The sequence below is a fragment of the Canis lupus genome, chromosome 6 (assembly GCF_011100685.1).
Source record: "Canis lupus familiaris isolate Mischka breed German Shepherd chromosome 6, alternate assembly UU_Cfam_GSD_1.0, whole genome shotgun sequence".
Taxonomy (NCBI): Eukaryota; Metazoa; Chordata; class Mammalia; order Carnivora; family Canidae; genus Canis; species Canis lupus.
In genome coordinates this window covers 22,659,356-22,677,742 of record NC_049227.1, presented here as the reverse complement: position 1 = coordinate 22,677,742, position 18,387 = coordinate 22,659,356, and the positions used below count along the sequence as shown (strand labels likewise).

The following is an 18,387-nucleotide window of genomic DNA, read 5'->3' as shown; positions in this document are numbered from 1 at the left end:
GGTCCCTCACTGCCATGCACAGCTCTGATCTGGGGGCTGTCCTCCACCCGGACGCACTTTTTTTCCCTGGCACCACTAACTGACATCATCTTCTTTGTTGGTTTATCTGGGGATTCTCTCCCTCCTTCCCGGCCGGTGTCCCGTGTATAGAGATGGCACATGGGAGGCACCAAATATTCACTGAGCAAAGGGAGAAAAACAGCCTTCTTTCATTTCACAGTATTTATCAATTCTGTTTTCAAGATCAGATCATTTAGAAAATCATCTGAAAACTCTAATGAATAATATGCTTCTAATTTACAACTTTTTTTTTTTTGGATTATACAAATGAAGCAAGTCGTTTTGAAATCCTGCCCAGTACCAGGCAGAATTTTTGAGCAAATCCATTCTGAAGAGTTGCTGTGACCCCAAAACCCCAGCTTTGGGCCTCTTCTCAACCAGGTGCAGGGGGTGGTCAGTAATCCACATTCCGCATGGCAGCCACCGTGGTGGCAAGGCGACGGGGCAGGCCTTTGCTGACCTGCCTGTAATCCTCAGGTTTGGTCTTCAAGAGCGTCACGATGTTCTGGAGTGTGCGGGATGGCTGCAAGCCCAGGGCATCCATCACATTGATCAGATAGTCTGTGGGAAGGAGGAGCAGACACACACAGCTCAACAGGTTTTGTACCAGGTAAGATGGAGCCCTAATAGCCTCCATGAGGGAGATACAGACATCCACCCCAAACCCCCCCAATTCCAGGTGTCTGCTCTGCCCCCAGCAGCCCGGTCTTTACTCTGAGGGGTTTTCCAAGAGGATTAAACCTACTGTCAGCTTGGGGGCACTTGGTTGAGGGTCCAACTCTTGATTTCAGGTCATGATCTCAGGGTTGTGGGATCTGTCCCTGCATCATCAGGCTCTGCGCTCAGCACAGTCAGCTTGGGATTTTCTCTCTCTTCCTCTCCCTCTGCCCCTCCTCCCTGCTCACATGCGTGCATACTCTCTTTCAAATAAATACATAAAATCCCTCCAAAAAAACAAAACCTACTGTCAGCCTGGCCCAAATGCAGGAATTCTAGTTGAATAAGGGAGTAGCCAACCCCATGGCCATGCCCTACTACCTACTGCACACTCAACGCTCCAGCTGGATCTATGACCTATGCTGGGACTCCTGAGTTACTGGCCACACTCCCTAGCGGGCCCACTGACCACATGGAGAACCGAAGGAGTCCGGGGACACATGGGCTTATATGAGCAGTGACAACAGCTTCCCAGCACAAGCCCCACTATGAAGACAAGGACAGTGTCTGAGGCAGTGGCCTGGTACAGTTCCCATACTTCTCACTTTACCCCTTGGGGTCCTAGTTAGAGACAGATTCCTGAGCCCACCCCAGACCATGTCAGTGAGAATCTCTAAGAGAGGGCTCAGGGACTGTGTCCTGAAAAGTAGCCCCATGACGCTAACCACTAGGCAAGCCTGGGCAACACCGGCAGAATGGGGAGGGAGAAAAGTAGTTTCCAAGGTGGGGGTGAGCTCGGTGAAGCCTTTCCTCTCTGAGTCCCTGCATCCATCCCCGATGCTGCATTGACGAGAGGATGAAATGGGCCAAAGGCCACGGGAACAGCTGATGTGTCACAGGTGATAAATGAGTGCAGCCCTGACTTCCTCCTTCCGGGGCAGGTCCAAGTCAGCCCTGAGGGGAGCACTCCGCAGCGTCCTCTGGTTCCTCCATCGTCCTGCTCTAACGGGTGGCAGATGGCAGACCCCGCAGGCCCCTGCTCATTTTCTGTCCACTGACAAGTTACACTCTTCTGGTGGACTGGACTGCAGCTCCAGGCATGGCTAACATCTTCTCTCAGGTCTTCTGGAGGGCCCAGCATAGGGCAGGTTCCACAAAAGGTGCCTGCTCTGCCCTGGCGGGCGGGCTGACTCATATCCAACTCAGGGTGAGCAGCTTCCCAGGAAAGGCGCCAGCAGGCGGCCAGGCACCTGTCGCCTGCGCAAGTGTATCCATGACACTGAGCTCCACTCGACCGGGAGCCAGGAGCTGCACTGTGACAGCCCATGGTCTACCGTGACATCTTCTGTTTGGCCAGCACAGTTTTGTTTTGGATTTGTCTTTAAGGAGGCCACTGACCTCCTGCTCTCTCTTTAGTGTAACCACCTGGTAGCTTCATGTGCCAGTGTTAGTCTCCTGGCTCCTGACCACATGGCCAACAGTGTCAGCTCAGTAGGCCCAGAGATGGTCTAAACCTCCAAGCACCATGGCTGGCACATAAAGGCTGCTCGGTCAGTGCGGAATGGGGAACAGATGTGAAGGGCAGTGGAACAGAGGGAGAAATAACATGGACAGCTGAAATCGAGGGGCACTATCCGCATCCCACCCATGTCGAGTGGTTCTGTCCTCCATGCTCCTGCCTGTATTAACAGGCACCACCTATGAACCCACAAATCTCCTCACCCTTCCTTCCTGAGCATGGCCGTTCCTCTGTATGTGCTGAGAGCTGACTGCAGAGTGAAGTCAGGACACCTGGATTCTAGGCCTGGCTCGCTAGCGGCCCTGGGACCCAGACAGAGGTACCTTATTTCTAGTTCTGTAGCAAAGTGGTCATCCAGGTCATAGCTCTGTCTGGGTCCCCAGGGAGCTGATCTTTGAGGCTCCTACCAACCTCTCCCCGAACCACCCCAAGAGCTTCTTCAGCTAAGGAGCAGGAAGGTCAATGGAATGATACCAAGAAAGTAGAGAGACTCCCTTGCACCTGCTTGCAGCACCCACAATCTCAGAGCACTGCCTATGGAGACAGGTGGCAACAGGAGCAGGTAGGCACATGCCCCTCTGCCCTGGGAGGCATGCAGGTATCGTAGGTGGCCTAGTTATCCAACTGCCCTGTGCCTCCGAGTCCTTACCATGACGGGGGATGGGAGACCTGAACTGTGCACTGACCTCACAGGGGAGCTCTCGAGGTGGCCTAAGATGTGAGTATAAGGGCTTGGCTCAACGCCTGGTATGTCTGGTGCATGGTGACAGCTTAATCAGCTTGGGTTCAGGTGACGATACAGATGCAGCAGAAGGCAAGGGAGCAAACATGAGTCTGTGTCCCTCACTTCAACTCACCTCACAGAAGCCCCCCTCAATGACTCTTGGCTGCCATGGCCTATCAGAATTCCCCATGATATTTTTCAAAATACAGATGTCCATCCTTCAACCCAGACTTACTAGGCCAGAATCTCTGGGGTGAGGCCTAGAGAATCTGCATTTTTAACCAATTCCACAGCCAAACCCAGAGGTGAAGTCAAGGGGAGAGCTGGAGGGTGGGGGGCACCACCAGATGCAATGGGTCACAGCTATCCCTCCCACAACCTGTCCCAGGGGCACCCACCGATGTCGGTGGCCAGCTGCTTGGTGGAGTGCGGGGTCAGCTCGGGGATCTGCAGGATCACATCACAGTAGGTTTGCATTGTGGCTCTAGCAATGGAGCCCAGCCAGTTGTCAGCCATGTTGTCCAACTCGGGCAATTCGTCCCCTGCAGAAGGAGAGAAGGTCACCAGAGGAAACCAACCTCGGGAGCTTTTACCCACCACCAGCAGCTTTTACCCCCAGGAGACTAGGCCCACGACAGGTGCCATATGCCCAAATATGCCAGGAAGCTACAGTCTCAGTGGGCAATACACGGAACAGAGAGCAATTATATTTTAGGCCAACTGGTATGGATGGAGCACAGAGAAGATTCAGGAGAGGAGACAGTCAGGTGGGGGACAGCGATCTCTGTGTTCTCAAAGATGGGAACTCAGTTCAGGCCAGTGCAGACTGGGAGGAAAGGCAGGAGGGGGATCCTGTGAGAAGGCAGCCCACACCAGCTGAGAAGGCGGGTGAGCTGGTGTGGCCTACAGGGGACAGACAGATGGCAATGGTCAACACACGGGCAGCACATCAGAACTGAGACCTGGCCCAGGGCCATTCAGCACTGATGAGCGGGGTGTTCCCCAATCTCTCAGAGCCCAACTTTGTGGGACTGTGGCGGGAATCACTTGAGGCCTCGATTGGGCCTCAAGCGCCAAGAGTGTGGCACACTTGTAAAGCCACACACACGGTGACTCTCAGTGCCATATCACTCATGGGGAGGCAGAAGGAATATGTATGCAGAGTAGGAGGGGGCAACGTTGGGGTAACAGGGCTGGGCCACGGAGGGCACCCTGAGAATCACGTGGACCCCATGTCAGGGCAAACAGGCAATGACTGTAGGTCCCCAGCAAGGTTTTGATGTGACAGGCCCATGCAGGGAGAGCCCATCAGGCTGGGGTGGGGTGACGCAGAGATGAAGCGGCCACTCTGGCCAGACAGGCCTGAACTCTAGGCAAGGAGGGGGACACCGGACATTAAAACAACAAAAAAAGTATAGGGACGAGCAGTGAATAATACATTTAGGAGAAGATAAGCAAAATGCTACTATACCACGACCGCTAATAATAATACAGAACATAAAGCTACCATCTGGTCAAATACCATCTGCACTCGGGAAAATGGAAATACCACTGAGTTCAAGGGTGGGATGCCATTATTTATTGTTTTTAAAATTGTGACCTTGTTTTACATGCAGCATCTGTACAACACACACAAACTAAAAAAGTAAAACACGAAAACAGGATGAGCATAAATGAGCATGAGGATAAGAAAGTGTGATCTAGGGCCTCCACCTGGAAACGGACTGCTGGCCTGGTAGTAGCGTGGCCAAAAACGCAGCAAGGCAGGGTCTGGGGGATAAACCTCATTCCCGGAGAACTCTGGCCCAGAAAGGGATGAACCTCGCAGGCCAGGGCTCAAACAAGACCCTCCACACAGTGAAGCTGGTGCTGCAGCAAGGGCATTGCCAAAGATTGACAAGAGCCCAGAATTGAGAGTTCACACCCAGGCTTTGAGTGCACCAATGGACTGTTTGCCGAGTACACGCGAGGAGAAAGAGCATTCTGGACAGACATCACCAACACTGTTTGAAAGAAATGGCCAGGGTAAACAGCACATGTGAGATGGTCCTGCTTATGGAGTGCGTGTGCAGGCAAATCTGTGGAGAAAGGCGCACTGGACAGTAGTAGTTCCTTAGATGCTAAGGAACTCAGGGTAGTAGATTTCTACTCGGAAAAGTTTATAATTTTTAAAAACTGAGAAAAAAATCCTTCAGAGCAGCTAGAGTGTGAGCATGTGGGGGCAGGAGACAGGACTGTGTGCCCTAACTGGGTGGGATCCAGAAGGGTCTCCAATCCCAGGCCAGGGTGGAGCTGGATCTCATCTCATAGGTTCCAGGGGCCCTGGGGGTTCTTAAGCAGGCCAGGAATAATTAGAGGGCAAGGGCAAGAACCAAGAGATGGGAGCAAAATATACAAAATGTAGGACAGAAAAGAAATCTCAAGAAGGAAGGATGTTAAAAGGCCAGCCCAATGAAGTGGGCTCAGCAGCGCATCAGCTTACTGCATGAGTCTTACTATGGGAATGTCTTACCTGGGCCACACCCTCCACAGGGCCACTCTGTGCCTGGGCCCACCAGGCTGTCCCCTTTGCCCATAAACCCAGCCACAGAGAAGGGAGCCTCCGCAGGGCCCAGCACCACATCTAGGCAGCAGCCCAGTCCAGCACCCAGCCCAGTCTGCCCCTGGGGGAGCCCGCCCCACTGCGGCCCAAACTCGGCATCCCCACTGAGGGAGGGGATGTGGTAAGCACAGAGATTATAGTTCTCTTGCAAATGCCCCTGCTGTAACACACATCCTATGGGTGACCTCTGGACATACCACTTCTGAGTTCCCAACATTCAATTTCCTTCTGGGAAAAAACTACGCAGAGATTTTTTAAAACTCCCTTGTAAACCACACGGCTTAGGAAAACTCATTTATCTAAGCCTAAAAGTTCCTACTGGCTGCTCACTGTCTTAAACTTTAAAGTTCTTAAAACTTGCAAATGTTAACTTGCTAGAAATCTCCTGGGTAATTCTTCCCAGTTTTCTGTATGTTTGAGATTTTTTGTAATATCATGTTGAAAGGGAGGGGGTAGAAAAGAAAAGAAAAAAGAAAGGAAAAGAAAAGAGAAAGGAAAAGAAAAGAAAAGAAAAGAAAAAAGAAAAGAAAAGAAAAGAAAAGAAAAGAAAAGAAAAGAAAAGAAAAGAAAAGAAAAGAAAAGAAAAGAAAAAGACCCAGATGGACTTGTTGTTGTTTTCTACCACTGTTACAATTTTACTTTATGGCTGGAGTTTTTTCCCTCTTAACAATGCCCAAAGCAACGGCCTAGCACAGAGTAAGCAATTAATAAAACTCTCTTAAGTGAATGAATGACTGAAAACAATTACAGTTTAACTAAACCTGTATGTATTTATTTGCAGTGGGACAATAAGACTTTATGCTCTTCCTGGTGTGATGCAACAGATAGAGACACGGCACCACTGTTTTCTTGCCAAAGAGTTTGAGCTTGAATTTAATCCGCATCAATAAGAGATACATGACGTTAGGGCGCCTGGGTGGCTCCAAGTTGGTTGAGTAGACACTTGGATACCTATTGGTGTATTTATGTGTGAAATAATATGATGCCTAGGATTTGATTTAAATATTCTCAAAAAAAATATATGAGAGGAACATATAAAACAAGAAGCCATTCTGGATGCCAGACAAGGAGGAGTACGTGGGGCTTGATTGTACTGGTCTCACACCCCATGTGTGCATGTGTGTGCGCGCGCGCATGCATATGTACATGCAGGAAATGTCTATGAAAAAAAAGAAACTTTTTTTTAGAATTTAGAAAGTATATTAGCAAATAGATGGAAGATTTTTTATGATAACTACTGTCAACATTTCAGGATACATATACTTTTTACACACAATATAGAGTCTTATAAAAATTTTTCAGACGATACAGAACTATAGTGAATAAAAAGTAAACATCGTTCCCACTGTACCTCCCACGCCCTGCCCAGACAGAGCCACTGTGACCAGCTTCAGATACATCCTTCCAAACCTGTTTTCTATGCTTTTACAGACATATGTACATGTAGAAATACACAGGGTTGGGTTTTTACAAAACAGAAGCCATGTTGTATATGTTACTTTGTGTCTTGCCTTTTTTGTCTTAACAATGAAAGATCTTTCTTGTCTTAGTAAGAGAGCAATATTTTTTTTGAAGATGTCATCTCTAAGTACAGATAGGTCTACCTCTCTTCTTATAGAGAAGATTTTAAAGAAAATACGTATGTCATGTATATGTCACAATATACTTAACTACTTCCTGAGAAGCAGATATTTGAGTTGTTTCCAATCTTTTGCTGTCACAAACAGTTCTGCAATAATAACCTCCATGGGCACATAAACATGGATTTCTCTAGAATGGACATCTGGAAGAGGGACTGCTGAGTCAAGATGTTGGGTTTACTTTGACTCTTGATATTGATACAGACTGATGCACACACTGTCTTTAACAATTTATTCTCCCATCCCCAGGTCCAATCTTTGGTTTTCTTTGTTTAAATAGTGCGAGCTATCACACATCTGGTAGAATGCATACAACATGCTATGTTTTGGAGAACTAGAAAGTCAGTGGCATATACCCACCTCCCTGGTCAAGAACCCCGAGGCTGCCTGCCACCTGCCCCCCATGCATATGCAGCAGGCAGCCACCAGCCTGGTCCCGGGGAGCCCTCTCTTGCCCTGCTCTGAAGCTTCTCGCCATGTCTGCATCACCCACCTTGTCCTCTGGCTTGGCTATAAGTATTCTTTCTTATTTCTTTGTTCAATAATGAAAGGGTGAGAATCATTCATGTGTCACCGCACCTCATTCAGTCTTAATGCTGCATTTCATTGAGTGCATCATAAAGCACATATCCATTTTACTGTGGACAGACGCTTGAGTTGCTGCTAGATTGGGGCTATTTGCAAGTCACCGTGAATATCCTTATATGTGGGGGCACATACAGAAGAGATTCTCTGTATAAGTCATTAAATAAATTTTACAATATTCTTTTACAATTTTATAATATTCTTTTATCCATTTCACTATATGGATATCAAAAATTTTTAACCAATCTCTACAATTTCAGATTTATTTTTCTTTTCAATGTTTTGCTTTTATAAACAATGCTGGGATGGACATTCATAGAGTTATACTCATGATTATTTTACTTGCACAATTATCTGGCAAGAGAATTCTCAGTCTATGTCTGGCAGCTTCTTGTTCAGAAGCTATGCTGTGTTATCTGACATGTAAGTATATCTGTCAGAAGCTTGCTGCGGAACCTGCCTTTTATCAACATAACGGGTCACTTTGGCCTGGCTTTTTATCTTTTGCTCTGATTCAACTTCATCACCTATTCAACTTCATCACCTTGCTTTCTTTTTTTGGATTTACATGGGATGCCTTTTCACATCCCTTTATTTTTAGCCAATGTGATTTTATTTTCAGTGTGGCACCTTTTAGTAAGCTGCTGAAATCTTTTATATACCATGTGATTCTTCTGTTTGCTCAGCCTTAAGAAGGAAGGCCTAGAATATCCCATATTAGGAATAAGATGACTTTGGATCAGAAAGTATGTGGTCCCTATTCAAACCTGGGCCCAGATAATGAGAAAAAGGAAAAGTTTTAATCTGTTATATCTTCACCCTGTCAGTTTAGAGACTGAGAAGCATTAGGGAGCTGAGAACAAGCTGTGGCCAGAGGCATCTGGATAGGAAACGTCACCTCCATGGTGATGAGCTTATGTTTGTCCTAACAAGCAAAACTCTTCTTTTGGATGCTGCGTTACTTGGCACGTGGTCCACAGAGGGAGCTCGCACTGGCCTGGTGGGATTCTTGCCCCCAGAGCTTGTGTAACCCTGGGCCCTTCTGCCACTGCCTCCCCAGCTGAGTTCCTCCCCAGGGATGCTCCGCATACAGTGAGAGGGTCCAGAGGCCCTCTCTCTAATCTGCTCTGTCCTGCAAAAGTTCCTCAGGGGGTATAAAAGGTGGACCCCATCTTTCCTGTCCCTATTTTAGATGTTCAACGATTCCCTCAGTGGGAGTCTGGAGAGAAGCGTGTGTGCTGAGGATCAGGGAGCTCCAGCTAAACCCCTCCTGGCTTTCAGGCAAGCCTCTCTCACCTTGCTCAGGAGGAAAGGGCAGCTTCCCAGCGTGCAGAGCCAGCTCCAAGGCAGAGTCCTCCTGAGTCACAAAAGGCTCAAGATTCAGGGGGAGGGACATGATATACTGCCCAATCTGAAACACAGGAAAGCACTTTCAGTCCACATTGCCACACACAGCTAATTATTTCTGCAGTATATTCATGTGAAGACAAACAGAGGGGCAGCCCAGGTGGCTCAGTGGTTTAGCACCTGCCTTCAGCCCAGGGCGTGATTCTGGAGTCCTAGGATCGAGTCCCACATCAGGCTCCCTGCACTGAGTCTGCTTCTCCCTCTTTCTGTGTGTCTCTCATGAATAAATAGGTAAAATCTTAAAAAAAAAAAAAAAAAAAAAAAGGCAAACAGAGGACAAACAAAAGCACGTGACCTGGAACGATCCCAACTCTGATCTTTCCCATGTGTGCTAATACTGCTATGACGGGACCTTCAAAAAATCAATGGCAATTTGCATGTGTATCACAGATTCATCCTCACACTAATGGCTCCACTATTCTTGGAATGCATTCAGTGCAATCTTTACTTCAAATGAGGTAATGGACACCAATAAGCACTTGCGCAAATAAATATAAATTATTACTATTCATAGATGCAAAACCAGTAGGATGCTAACATTGACAAGTGCAGGGCCAACTAAGAATCCAAATCCTGTCTTCTGGGTTTGGCTGTGGGTCTCTCCTTTAGAAGTGATCTAACTAAGAGAAGGAAGGAATTTTGTTGGGAAAAAAAAGCCATTAATAATTATAAATTAATTTGTATGGAAAACTGTATTGTTTTCATAATACAAACTCAAGAAATAGAGATCGACAACACCTTCTTGGCTAATGGGGAATTGGAAAAGACAGGATTACAAAACATTTGGGATGAGCCCACAAATAATACAATGCTTGTCACGTATTTATCAGATGCACATGACTTGGCCATTATGGGTATACTTTAGATGCCAGTTTCTATTAAAATTCATAACTTTTGCATTTTAAGTGTACATTTTTGTTTCAAAATAAAATTGATTTTCAGGTTACAACAACATACTGCTTTAGTTTTTGGTTTTGTTTTTTAAAAAGGTCTTTGAGCCTATTGCTGCTTTTTTTTGGTTCTATATTTGTTCCATATGTTTGAACTTAGAGTTGATACTGATTCTGCAAACTGAAAGTCCAAAGATTATCCAAGTAAGATCTTCCCCTCCTGGCCTCATACACACCTACATGGTGGCAGACTCCCCAAATCTCCCAGCACAGAAGGAGATTCCAAACATTTCCAAACATTGGATGTGGGCTGGTTGTAGTAAGTCTCAACATCCTCTGATCCATCATGCTAACAAAACGGTTAGTTTGCTCTCCCTTTAAGGAGGTACACAGATAGTAAAATAAATGAAATCAGCATTCTTTTCTTTGCATTTAACTTGGTATAATCTCTTACTCAAATTAGGCACATGGGCTGCTTTCCTCACTAGTAACAAACGCCACTGTACAATTCAGCTTAAAAATGGCAACAAATGCATCATTTTTCCAAAAGACCAGAGAAAGAGAAGGAGCTGGCTTCTGGGCTTGGGATCTCTCCCTTCTAATTCCACATGGCAGGTACTTCCTGAATACCTACTCTGTGCAAGGACCCCAGGTATACTCCTATTTGGTACAACTTTCATGACTGTAGTCATAACATTCTAGCTAAATCCACTCACCCAGTTTTGCCTGAAATGAAGCGTCAGGATCATTATACCTTGCAACTATGTTGTTTTTTCAGTTTTCTTTCTTTTTTTTTTCCAAAGCATTTTCTCCTATTTCGCCCTTCTATAAAATGCCCACGAGGCTCTGTGTGGGAGAGGGCATTCACCAAAGAGGTGCAGGGTCATTTAAGTGCAAAATTTCAATCATCTGATATCTTGGACTTCAGCTAGTTGGTGGAGCCTGTGGAGACTGCTGTGGTTCCTAGACAGATTCCATGACCGCTGGTCTTTCTCGGGAGTTCTATGTTCATCTTTTGGAAATGGATGTGGAAAGGGATGCTTACCATCGCGCCTGAGGCTATTTGTCTACTATTCCCACATATTCAATAGATACTCCTTGATATCCTGTTTGGGTAAGCTCAGTGACACAGGAAAAATGAAGAGCTTTGTGGTCAGATGGACTTGGGTTTGAGTTCCGGCTCTACCACTGTGGGATCTTCCTGGTGTCACCATCTCTGACAGAAGGATGACCGACCTCATACTCACTTTAAAGGGCTGTGCCAAGGATGAAATTAATGTCATATGATACACGCATAAAGGACCTGGTGTCCTAACAGAGCGGTTGCGGGATAAATGGTCCCTCTACCACCCCCCACAGCCTTGCTGCTTGCCTGTGAAATGCTACCACCAACCAGCTCACGTTGTTGCTATCAAGATAAAATTCTGTCTAGGCCACGCACTATCTCACGACACTGATAAAAGCCTCACACTGTCCTTACACACAGTGTGTGTCTGATAAGTGCTCATTTCCTGAGTTCAGGTCATCAGCCCCCAGGCACAATCCCTAACTGGTTGGGGGTGGGGGGTGCCATGGTAGGTGGGAAAGGGCCTGGAAACAAATCTGGGCCTCCCCTACTCTTCCACATCTCAATTACCTCAACTGTGAAATCATTCAATAACCTCTCAGGTCCCTTCAGCAACATCGTTTCCTGAATCAATTTAGATTATACTACAATGTTTCAGTTCTAAAAATAAGATTATTCCCATTGGTTGTAAGAACCAACCTACATCTTTTTTTTTTAATTTTTTTTAAATTTTTTATTTATTTATGATAGTCACAGAGAGAGAATGAGAGAGAGAGAGAGAGAGAGAGAGGCAGAGACACAGGCAGAGGGAGAAGCCGGCTCCATGCACCGGGAGCCCGACGTGGGATTCGATCCCGGGTCTCCAGGACCGTGCTCCGGGCCAAAGGCAGGCGCCAAACCGCTGCGCCACCCAGGGATCCCCAACCTACATCTTAATAGCTTCATAAGTACAGGTTCTCAGGTACTGCCTTGGAAAACAGAAGGAAAGTGATTGCCATTTTGGTTTTTTTTTTTTTTTTTTTTTTTTAATTTTTTTTTTATTTATTTATGATAGTCACAGAGAGAGAAAGGCAGAGACATAGGCAGAGGGAGAAGCAGACTCCATGCACCGAGAGCCCGATGTGGGATTCGATCCCGGGTCTCCAGGATCGCGCCCTGGGCCAAAGGCAGGCGCCAAACCGCTGCGCCACCCAGGGATCCCGTGATTGCCATTTTGAACTTGACACTGCTCCCAACGAACAGAGAGAACAATGCCATCCTCCTTGCTGCCGCCAGTGGGATCACTGGACACTTCTAGCTGTACACTAGTTACTTTTAAAATTCCTTTGTATCTCTTACAATAGACTCATAACTTACAAAGCAGTGGGTTCTAAAGTGACAGCCTTAGGCAAAAATTGCTTATCTCAGAATCACCCTAGAGAATGCCAGAAATCTCCCGCAGTGTGAGGTACCTGTTTGGAGTACATTACTCCTTCCTGGTGCCTGTCATGCACACTGACATCTAAGGGCAAAGGAGCTAGACTGCAGGCAGGAGTGAAAAGAAAGGCCACATGCGGGCGTCTGGGGAACTGTCCACTCCCAGGGGTGAATGGAGAAGGCAAAAAAGACTCCAAGTTCTCTGTTCCCCAGCAGGGTTAATTCTGTTCTTTAATATGGAGACTCTGTAACTACAGTCCTTAAGGGATTTCTTTCCTGCTGTGAAATTACACATGAAAACATCACACAGGGCCTGGGGCAGGCAGGGTAGGTGTTACTAAAACATTGGCTGAATTTGAATTCAGAACTACATCTACAGTGTTCCTCTGAAAAGTCATTAAGAAGAATTTGGCCCCCTGCTTCCTGTCCTTCCAAATCGGAATTTCCTATGTGCACTCAGGCTGTGATGCTCTTAGGTGGGGGTCACACCTCCCATCCGGAGAGATGGGGGAGGGGTATGAATGTGTTAAGGTTTTAAAATTAGTTTGTGTTGTCAGTTGATTTAATAAGGGCATCAGCTGCCTTTGCTTAAAGCCCTGGTAACAGAAGACAGCTACCCAAAAGCAAAGGTTCAGACAGCACAAACGTGGTAATGACTACTTTCCCAGAAGGGCCAGAATCAAAAGGCAAGGCACGGTGGACACTGCTACAACCACCCCAGAGAAAAGCCCCCAGAAGCCCTTACATTGCTGATGTACTCCAGGGGAGTGAGACTGAAGGTAGGCAGGTCGTCGGTCAGGGTATCGCCAATGCCTGCTGTGTTCCAGCTCTAGGGCAGAAAGGAGAGAAAGCAATCAAGGTCACAGAAGCCAGGGGGCCCCGGAAAGTGCCACACACAGGAAAATACTCAGAGAATGTAGCATTCCTACAGGTGTCTTTGGTTGGAGACAGCCTTGGGAATCGTCACTATTCAACAGACGAGGTATTTCTCAAGTCATCACCCTGAAGCCTGCCACATAGAAAATAGTTCTTTCTCTCTCTGGATTTCTGCAGATACATTAAACAGGAGCTCCTGCCTTCTTAATAGAACTATTTGCTGAGAATTGTTGTTCCCACTCGGTCTGTGAAGAGGATGTTCCATGGTCTGAGTTTCTTCAGTCTGGAGGGCACACGGGCTTAAGAGCTGCTGGGCACAGCTAGCCTAACTCCTGGGTCTTCAGCACTCTAGAGACTAGGACCGCCCCGAATCCTCCAGAGGCCCCATGTAAATACCTACGTTGGGAGGGAGGCCTGGGCAGCCCTTTCTGGCTGCAGGAATATCCAAACCATATTCACTCATACTATTTACTGCTTTTATTTCTTTCTGATTTCTGCACCTATTTCTCAACTGATTCAGAGCTCATAGGGAAAGGGAAGGGAAGGAACCTCCAGACCTCACCAGTGACCCTCTGTCCCCTGTGATCCCTCTGTCTGGGGAGATGCTCTTCCTTCTGACATTTAAAATGAGAACGTCGGTGCACCTGGGTGGCTCAAATGGTTAAGCATCTGACTTCAGCTTGGGTCATGATCTCAGGGTCCTGGGATCGAGTCCCACATCAGGCTCCCAGCTCAGTGAGGAGTCTGCTTCTCCCCCTGCCTATCTCCCTGCTTGTGTTCTCTCTCTCTGTATCTCTGTCTCAAATGCATAAGTATAATCTTTAAAAAATTAAAAATAAAATTAAAAAAATAAAATGGGAATGTCTATGGTATCACTGTGTGAGCTTTCCCAGCAGTCTCTCAAGAGTCAGGCAAATTACCAGCACGTGCATGGTTACGGAGTTCAGCTTGGCACACCTTCATGCACGAATCTAGTTTCTTAATTCCAACTTGAGTCACCCTAGAGCCAGCCTGGAAAACAAGGCTCTTTCTGGCTGTACTCCTGGAGTGACTCCCAGGTCACGTTGTAGCTGTTCTCTGCAGCCACCTGATGCCATCTGGTTGCTTGATCCTTTAAGCAACGTTCCGGGAATGTAATGACCACGTCCACCTCTGGGCTCCCGGCCCAGCCTAAGCCTCAGCTGCCCTCCCCATCTTCCCCAGCACCGGCTCAATTCTAATATTCTTTGCTTGAGACAAGTTCTTTTCTTCCCCACCTCCACCTTTGGTTTTCTAAACTCCTGTTCTTGCTTGAGAATCCTCCTCTGCTTCAAAATAGCCTAATTTTCTTCAGTTACCTCCCACCCCATGGAGAAGAAACACTGTGATCACCCACATGTACTGTGTGCCCATGATGTACAGAGCCTCGTGTCCCGCTTGGTAGAGAGGAGACAAAGAAATATAAGACTTGGGACACTTGAGTGGCTTAGCAGTTGAGCGCCTGCCTTCAGCCCAAGTCGTCATCCTGGAGTCCAGGGATCGAGTCCCACATCAGGCTCCCTGCATTGGAGCCTGCTTCTCCCTCTGCCTGTGTCTCTGCCTCTGTCTCTCCATGTCTCTCATGAATAAATAAATAAATTCTTTAAAAAGAAAAAAAGAAAAGAAATGTAAGACTCAATCCTTGCTCTCCAGAGCAAGGCAAACCAAGATCCCCTGACACACTCCCCTGCTATATACCCCAACACGGGTCCCTCCCCACCATGCACTGTGCACAGGCTACTACTTGGGAGATTGAGACAAAGGCAGAGTTTGATACCATAAGAGTTCAGAGGAGGGAGGGCTCAGGGTGATTACAGGAGTGGGCTGCAGGATGCCTGAGGTGCAGAGAGGGAAGACCAGAAGGGGAATGCATATCTCTCAACAGTGGGCTAAGAAAGGGCTTTATTTTCAACAAATAAATCGTAAGAGAGTGAGAGAAGGGGAAGAGAGAAGAAGAGAGGGAAATGGAGGGAAGGGGATAGAACGGTGACCTGTGGCTCATAAAAAGACACATTGACCAATCCTAGCATGCAGAATGAACCTGAATCTTGACTGCAACAGTGAAATTATGACTTTTATGACAACTGGAAATTTGAACACTGATTAATGATATTAAGGAATCATTTCTAACTCATGGGTGATTTGGGTACTATGATTATTTTTAGAGTTGTTATACTTTAGAGATGGGATATATACAAGACAGATGGCCAGGAGTTGATCATGTTGAAGAGAAGTGATGAGAACATGGGGTTCATCATACTCTTCTCTCTACTCCTGCATATGTACAGAAACTTCCCTAATAAAGTTTTTAAAGATAGACTATTATACTGGACCTGAGGAGCCAGGCAAGGTCCTACATGGGGGGAGGGGGGGGACAAAATCAGAGTGGTGCTTTATAAAGATTAATGAAGCAACTTGGGAGGATTGAGGGAGAGGAAACAAATAAAAAGTTCCAGGAACAGCTGGGAGAGGAGGAGACGCCTCAACGAGAACAGGGCCATGGAAATGGATGGGAGACCTCTTTAAGAAGAAGGAACAATGCAATAGTGATCATTGCCAAAGAGAGCTGTGGTGACAGGACAGAGACTCGCAGGCCAAGGAGGCAGACTGGTGGGAGAGGGACGATGCCCAGAAGAATGGGAGTAACACTGAAGGGCTGAGCGGCAGGGAAAGATCAGTGTCCCCCAGCACATACAGGGAATGAGCACTGCGGGGCTAGAGGCCCTGGGAAGGCTCCATGGGGAGCAGGAGGAGAGTGGTCAAGCAGAGGGCAGAGGGGGAGAACGGCCACAGTGGAACACAGTTTGGAACAAGGGACGGTGGATGGTGGGACAAACTAGGGAGATGCTTATTAGCAAGCAGGGTAACAGGGAAATGTTGCAGGTTATGTTTTAATTGTTTAAAATGTATTTAAAATTTCCTTCATATGGGCTTTTCTATCCCATCTGTCACCAGATAATGTGGGCAAACGTCAACAGTCAATTTTGAAATGGAATATAGTGTTGGTTGATATTCTTGAAATGTGAAAGGGGAATACAATTCACTGGCAAACATTAAAAGCAAACACTGAATGACCAGGGTTTAATTTTTCAAATCCGTAAGGCTAAAGTGCTTGCCTTTGTGTTGTGTGCTTTCCTGCTGGCAACTCTGGGAGAGCTCCTCCTAATCTCTGAGCTGCCCGCCTCCATTCCCAGGGCCCCCCCTCGGTGTCCTCGGCGAGGCCTGGGGAGGTCTAGGGATTCTAGCAACAAGAGTCCAACCAATCAGTGAGCTCTGAAACGCAGAAGTGGGGCTGGAAGAGCAGTGGTAAGAACTGAGCTTCCAGAACAGAAGGTCAAGATGTTAGGATTTGCAGGGGGGGGGGAGGGAGGGGATGTAGGAAACCAGTGAAGGGGATCAGGAGTACACTTGTCATGACAAGCATACTATATTGTACACCTGACACTCACAGTGTATGTGAATTATACTGGAATAAAAAAAAGAGGTTAAAAAAAAAAAAAAAAAAAAAAAAAAAAAAAAAGAGGTTAAAAAAAAGATCCTGATTATAAACATTCCCACAAATCACTTGTGTTATCCTATAATACACATGAAATATTTTGAAAACAGCTACACTGATATTACTACTGGCAATAAAATTGCTGGATGGAGTTCAAAAAAAAATTTTTTTAAGCTCTAAGAGAAGAAAAATAATAAAAGCAACCAGTTCTAGAGGTGGGGGAATGGGGACAGGAAATATAAAGAATGCTAATCCCCTCACATCTTTCAAAGCTGCTCAATCAGTACCAGCAGCTATGTAAAATGGAAGTGTGACCAACCAAAAACAATGACCCCAGGCTCTTAATGGTTTTCATAATCCTTCTTGTGCAACTTCGGAGAGATCTTCTGGGTGCTGCTCTTTTGTAGGGAAGAACCTATTATCCCAGGTTCCACCATCCCTTTGGTTTCACTTCCTTTCTCTTCCTTTTCTAGTCAAGTTCAAATAAATGTTATATTGTATACATTTTGTTTTGTTTTTTAAAAAAAAAAAAAACCAGCATGTATAGGACAGTTCCACTTCTTCTATGGATCTATCCCCTGGTGCCCCTCCAACCTCTGGCACAGGGCAGGAAGAGGTGTCTGGGGGGTGAGCACCACATGTTCGCACAGATTTCTATATTGTGGGATTCTGAAAAGATCTATTGCTTTTTTCACTGTAATATCCCGGACTGCCTGAATTTCTGAAAACGAATATGTGCAATTTTTATTTTAAAAAACTGTCATTCCTCTTAAAAAATGAGACTCACAGAGAAGAAAGCCAGCCCTTATAAAGCATCTGCTCCGTGGCTGCTGCAAGGCTAAGTTCTATCATCTATGAAATGTCATGTAATCTTCACATCTGCATGGTCAGAATCAGTGTGTCCCCATCTAATGAGATGAGGCCTTCATGGGAAGCCGCGTGATGCGATGGGACCATGTCAGGGACATCCCTTCTGCTGCGCTGTGACAGAAGTGGCTCTCCTCTAGCTCCCCCACCACCACCACCACCTCTACAACAGAAATGCAGAATCTGACTGCAGTAGCCCCATGGCATTCTGCAGGAAAATTATAATGAATGAAAATCCCGGAATTTGGGGGGTAGAAGGAACTCTGAAATCATTAGTCCAACCCATTGTTTCATGGATGGGGCTTCTGAGATCCAGAGAGATCTGCAGACTCTGAGGTCTCAGGTCATACAGTGAAGGAGTAAGTGGCCCTCGAGCCCTGGTCTCATATGCTTTCTAGAGGACAACAGGAGGCAAACAACATGTAATCATGCTCCACGAGCTCTTGGTGCTTCCGAAAAGGATCTCCTGGCTATTAAAGGCCCATAACTGGGTCTTTCTCAAAATTTTGCCCCAGAAATCTAAATGGTGGTGAGGAGACCAGACCTGTGGAAGTCAGAGCCAGC

General features: G+C 46.5%; 1 protein-coding gene across 2 annotated transcripts in view; it reads right to left on the bottom strand.

The window, feature by feature from the left end:
• Nucleotides 1–207: 207 nt before the first annotated feature.
• COG7 (component of oligomeric golgi complex 7) overlaps nt 208–18,387 on the bottom strand; it is a 78,331-nt gene continuing 60,151 nt past the window's right edge. Inside the window, exons 14-17 of one of the 2 annotated variants that reach the window (XM_038540032.1) lie at nt 13,312–13,395; nt 9,084–9,198; nt 3,359–3,502; nt 208–621 (exon numbers count right to left, since the gene is read on the bottom strand). In XM_038540032.1, coding sequence (XP_038395960.1) covers nt 455–621; nt 3,359–3,502; nt 9,084–9,198; nt 13,312–13,395 — 510 coding nt within the window. In that variant the 3' untranslated portion in view covers nt 208–454. The remainder of the gene's footprint in view (nt 622–3,358; nt 3,503–9,083; nt 9,199–13,311; nt 13,396–18,387) is intronic. The other variant, XM_038540033.1, reaches the window with a different exon arrangement.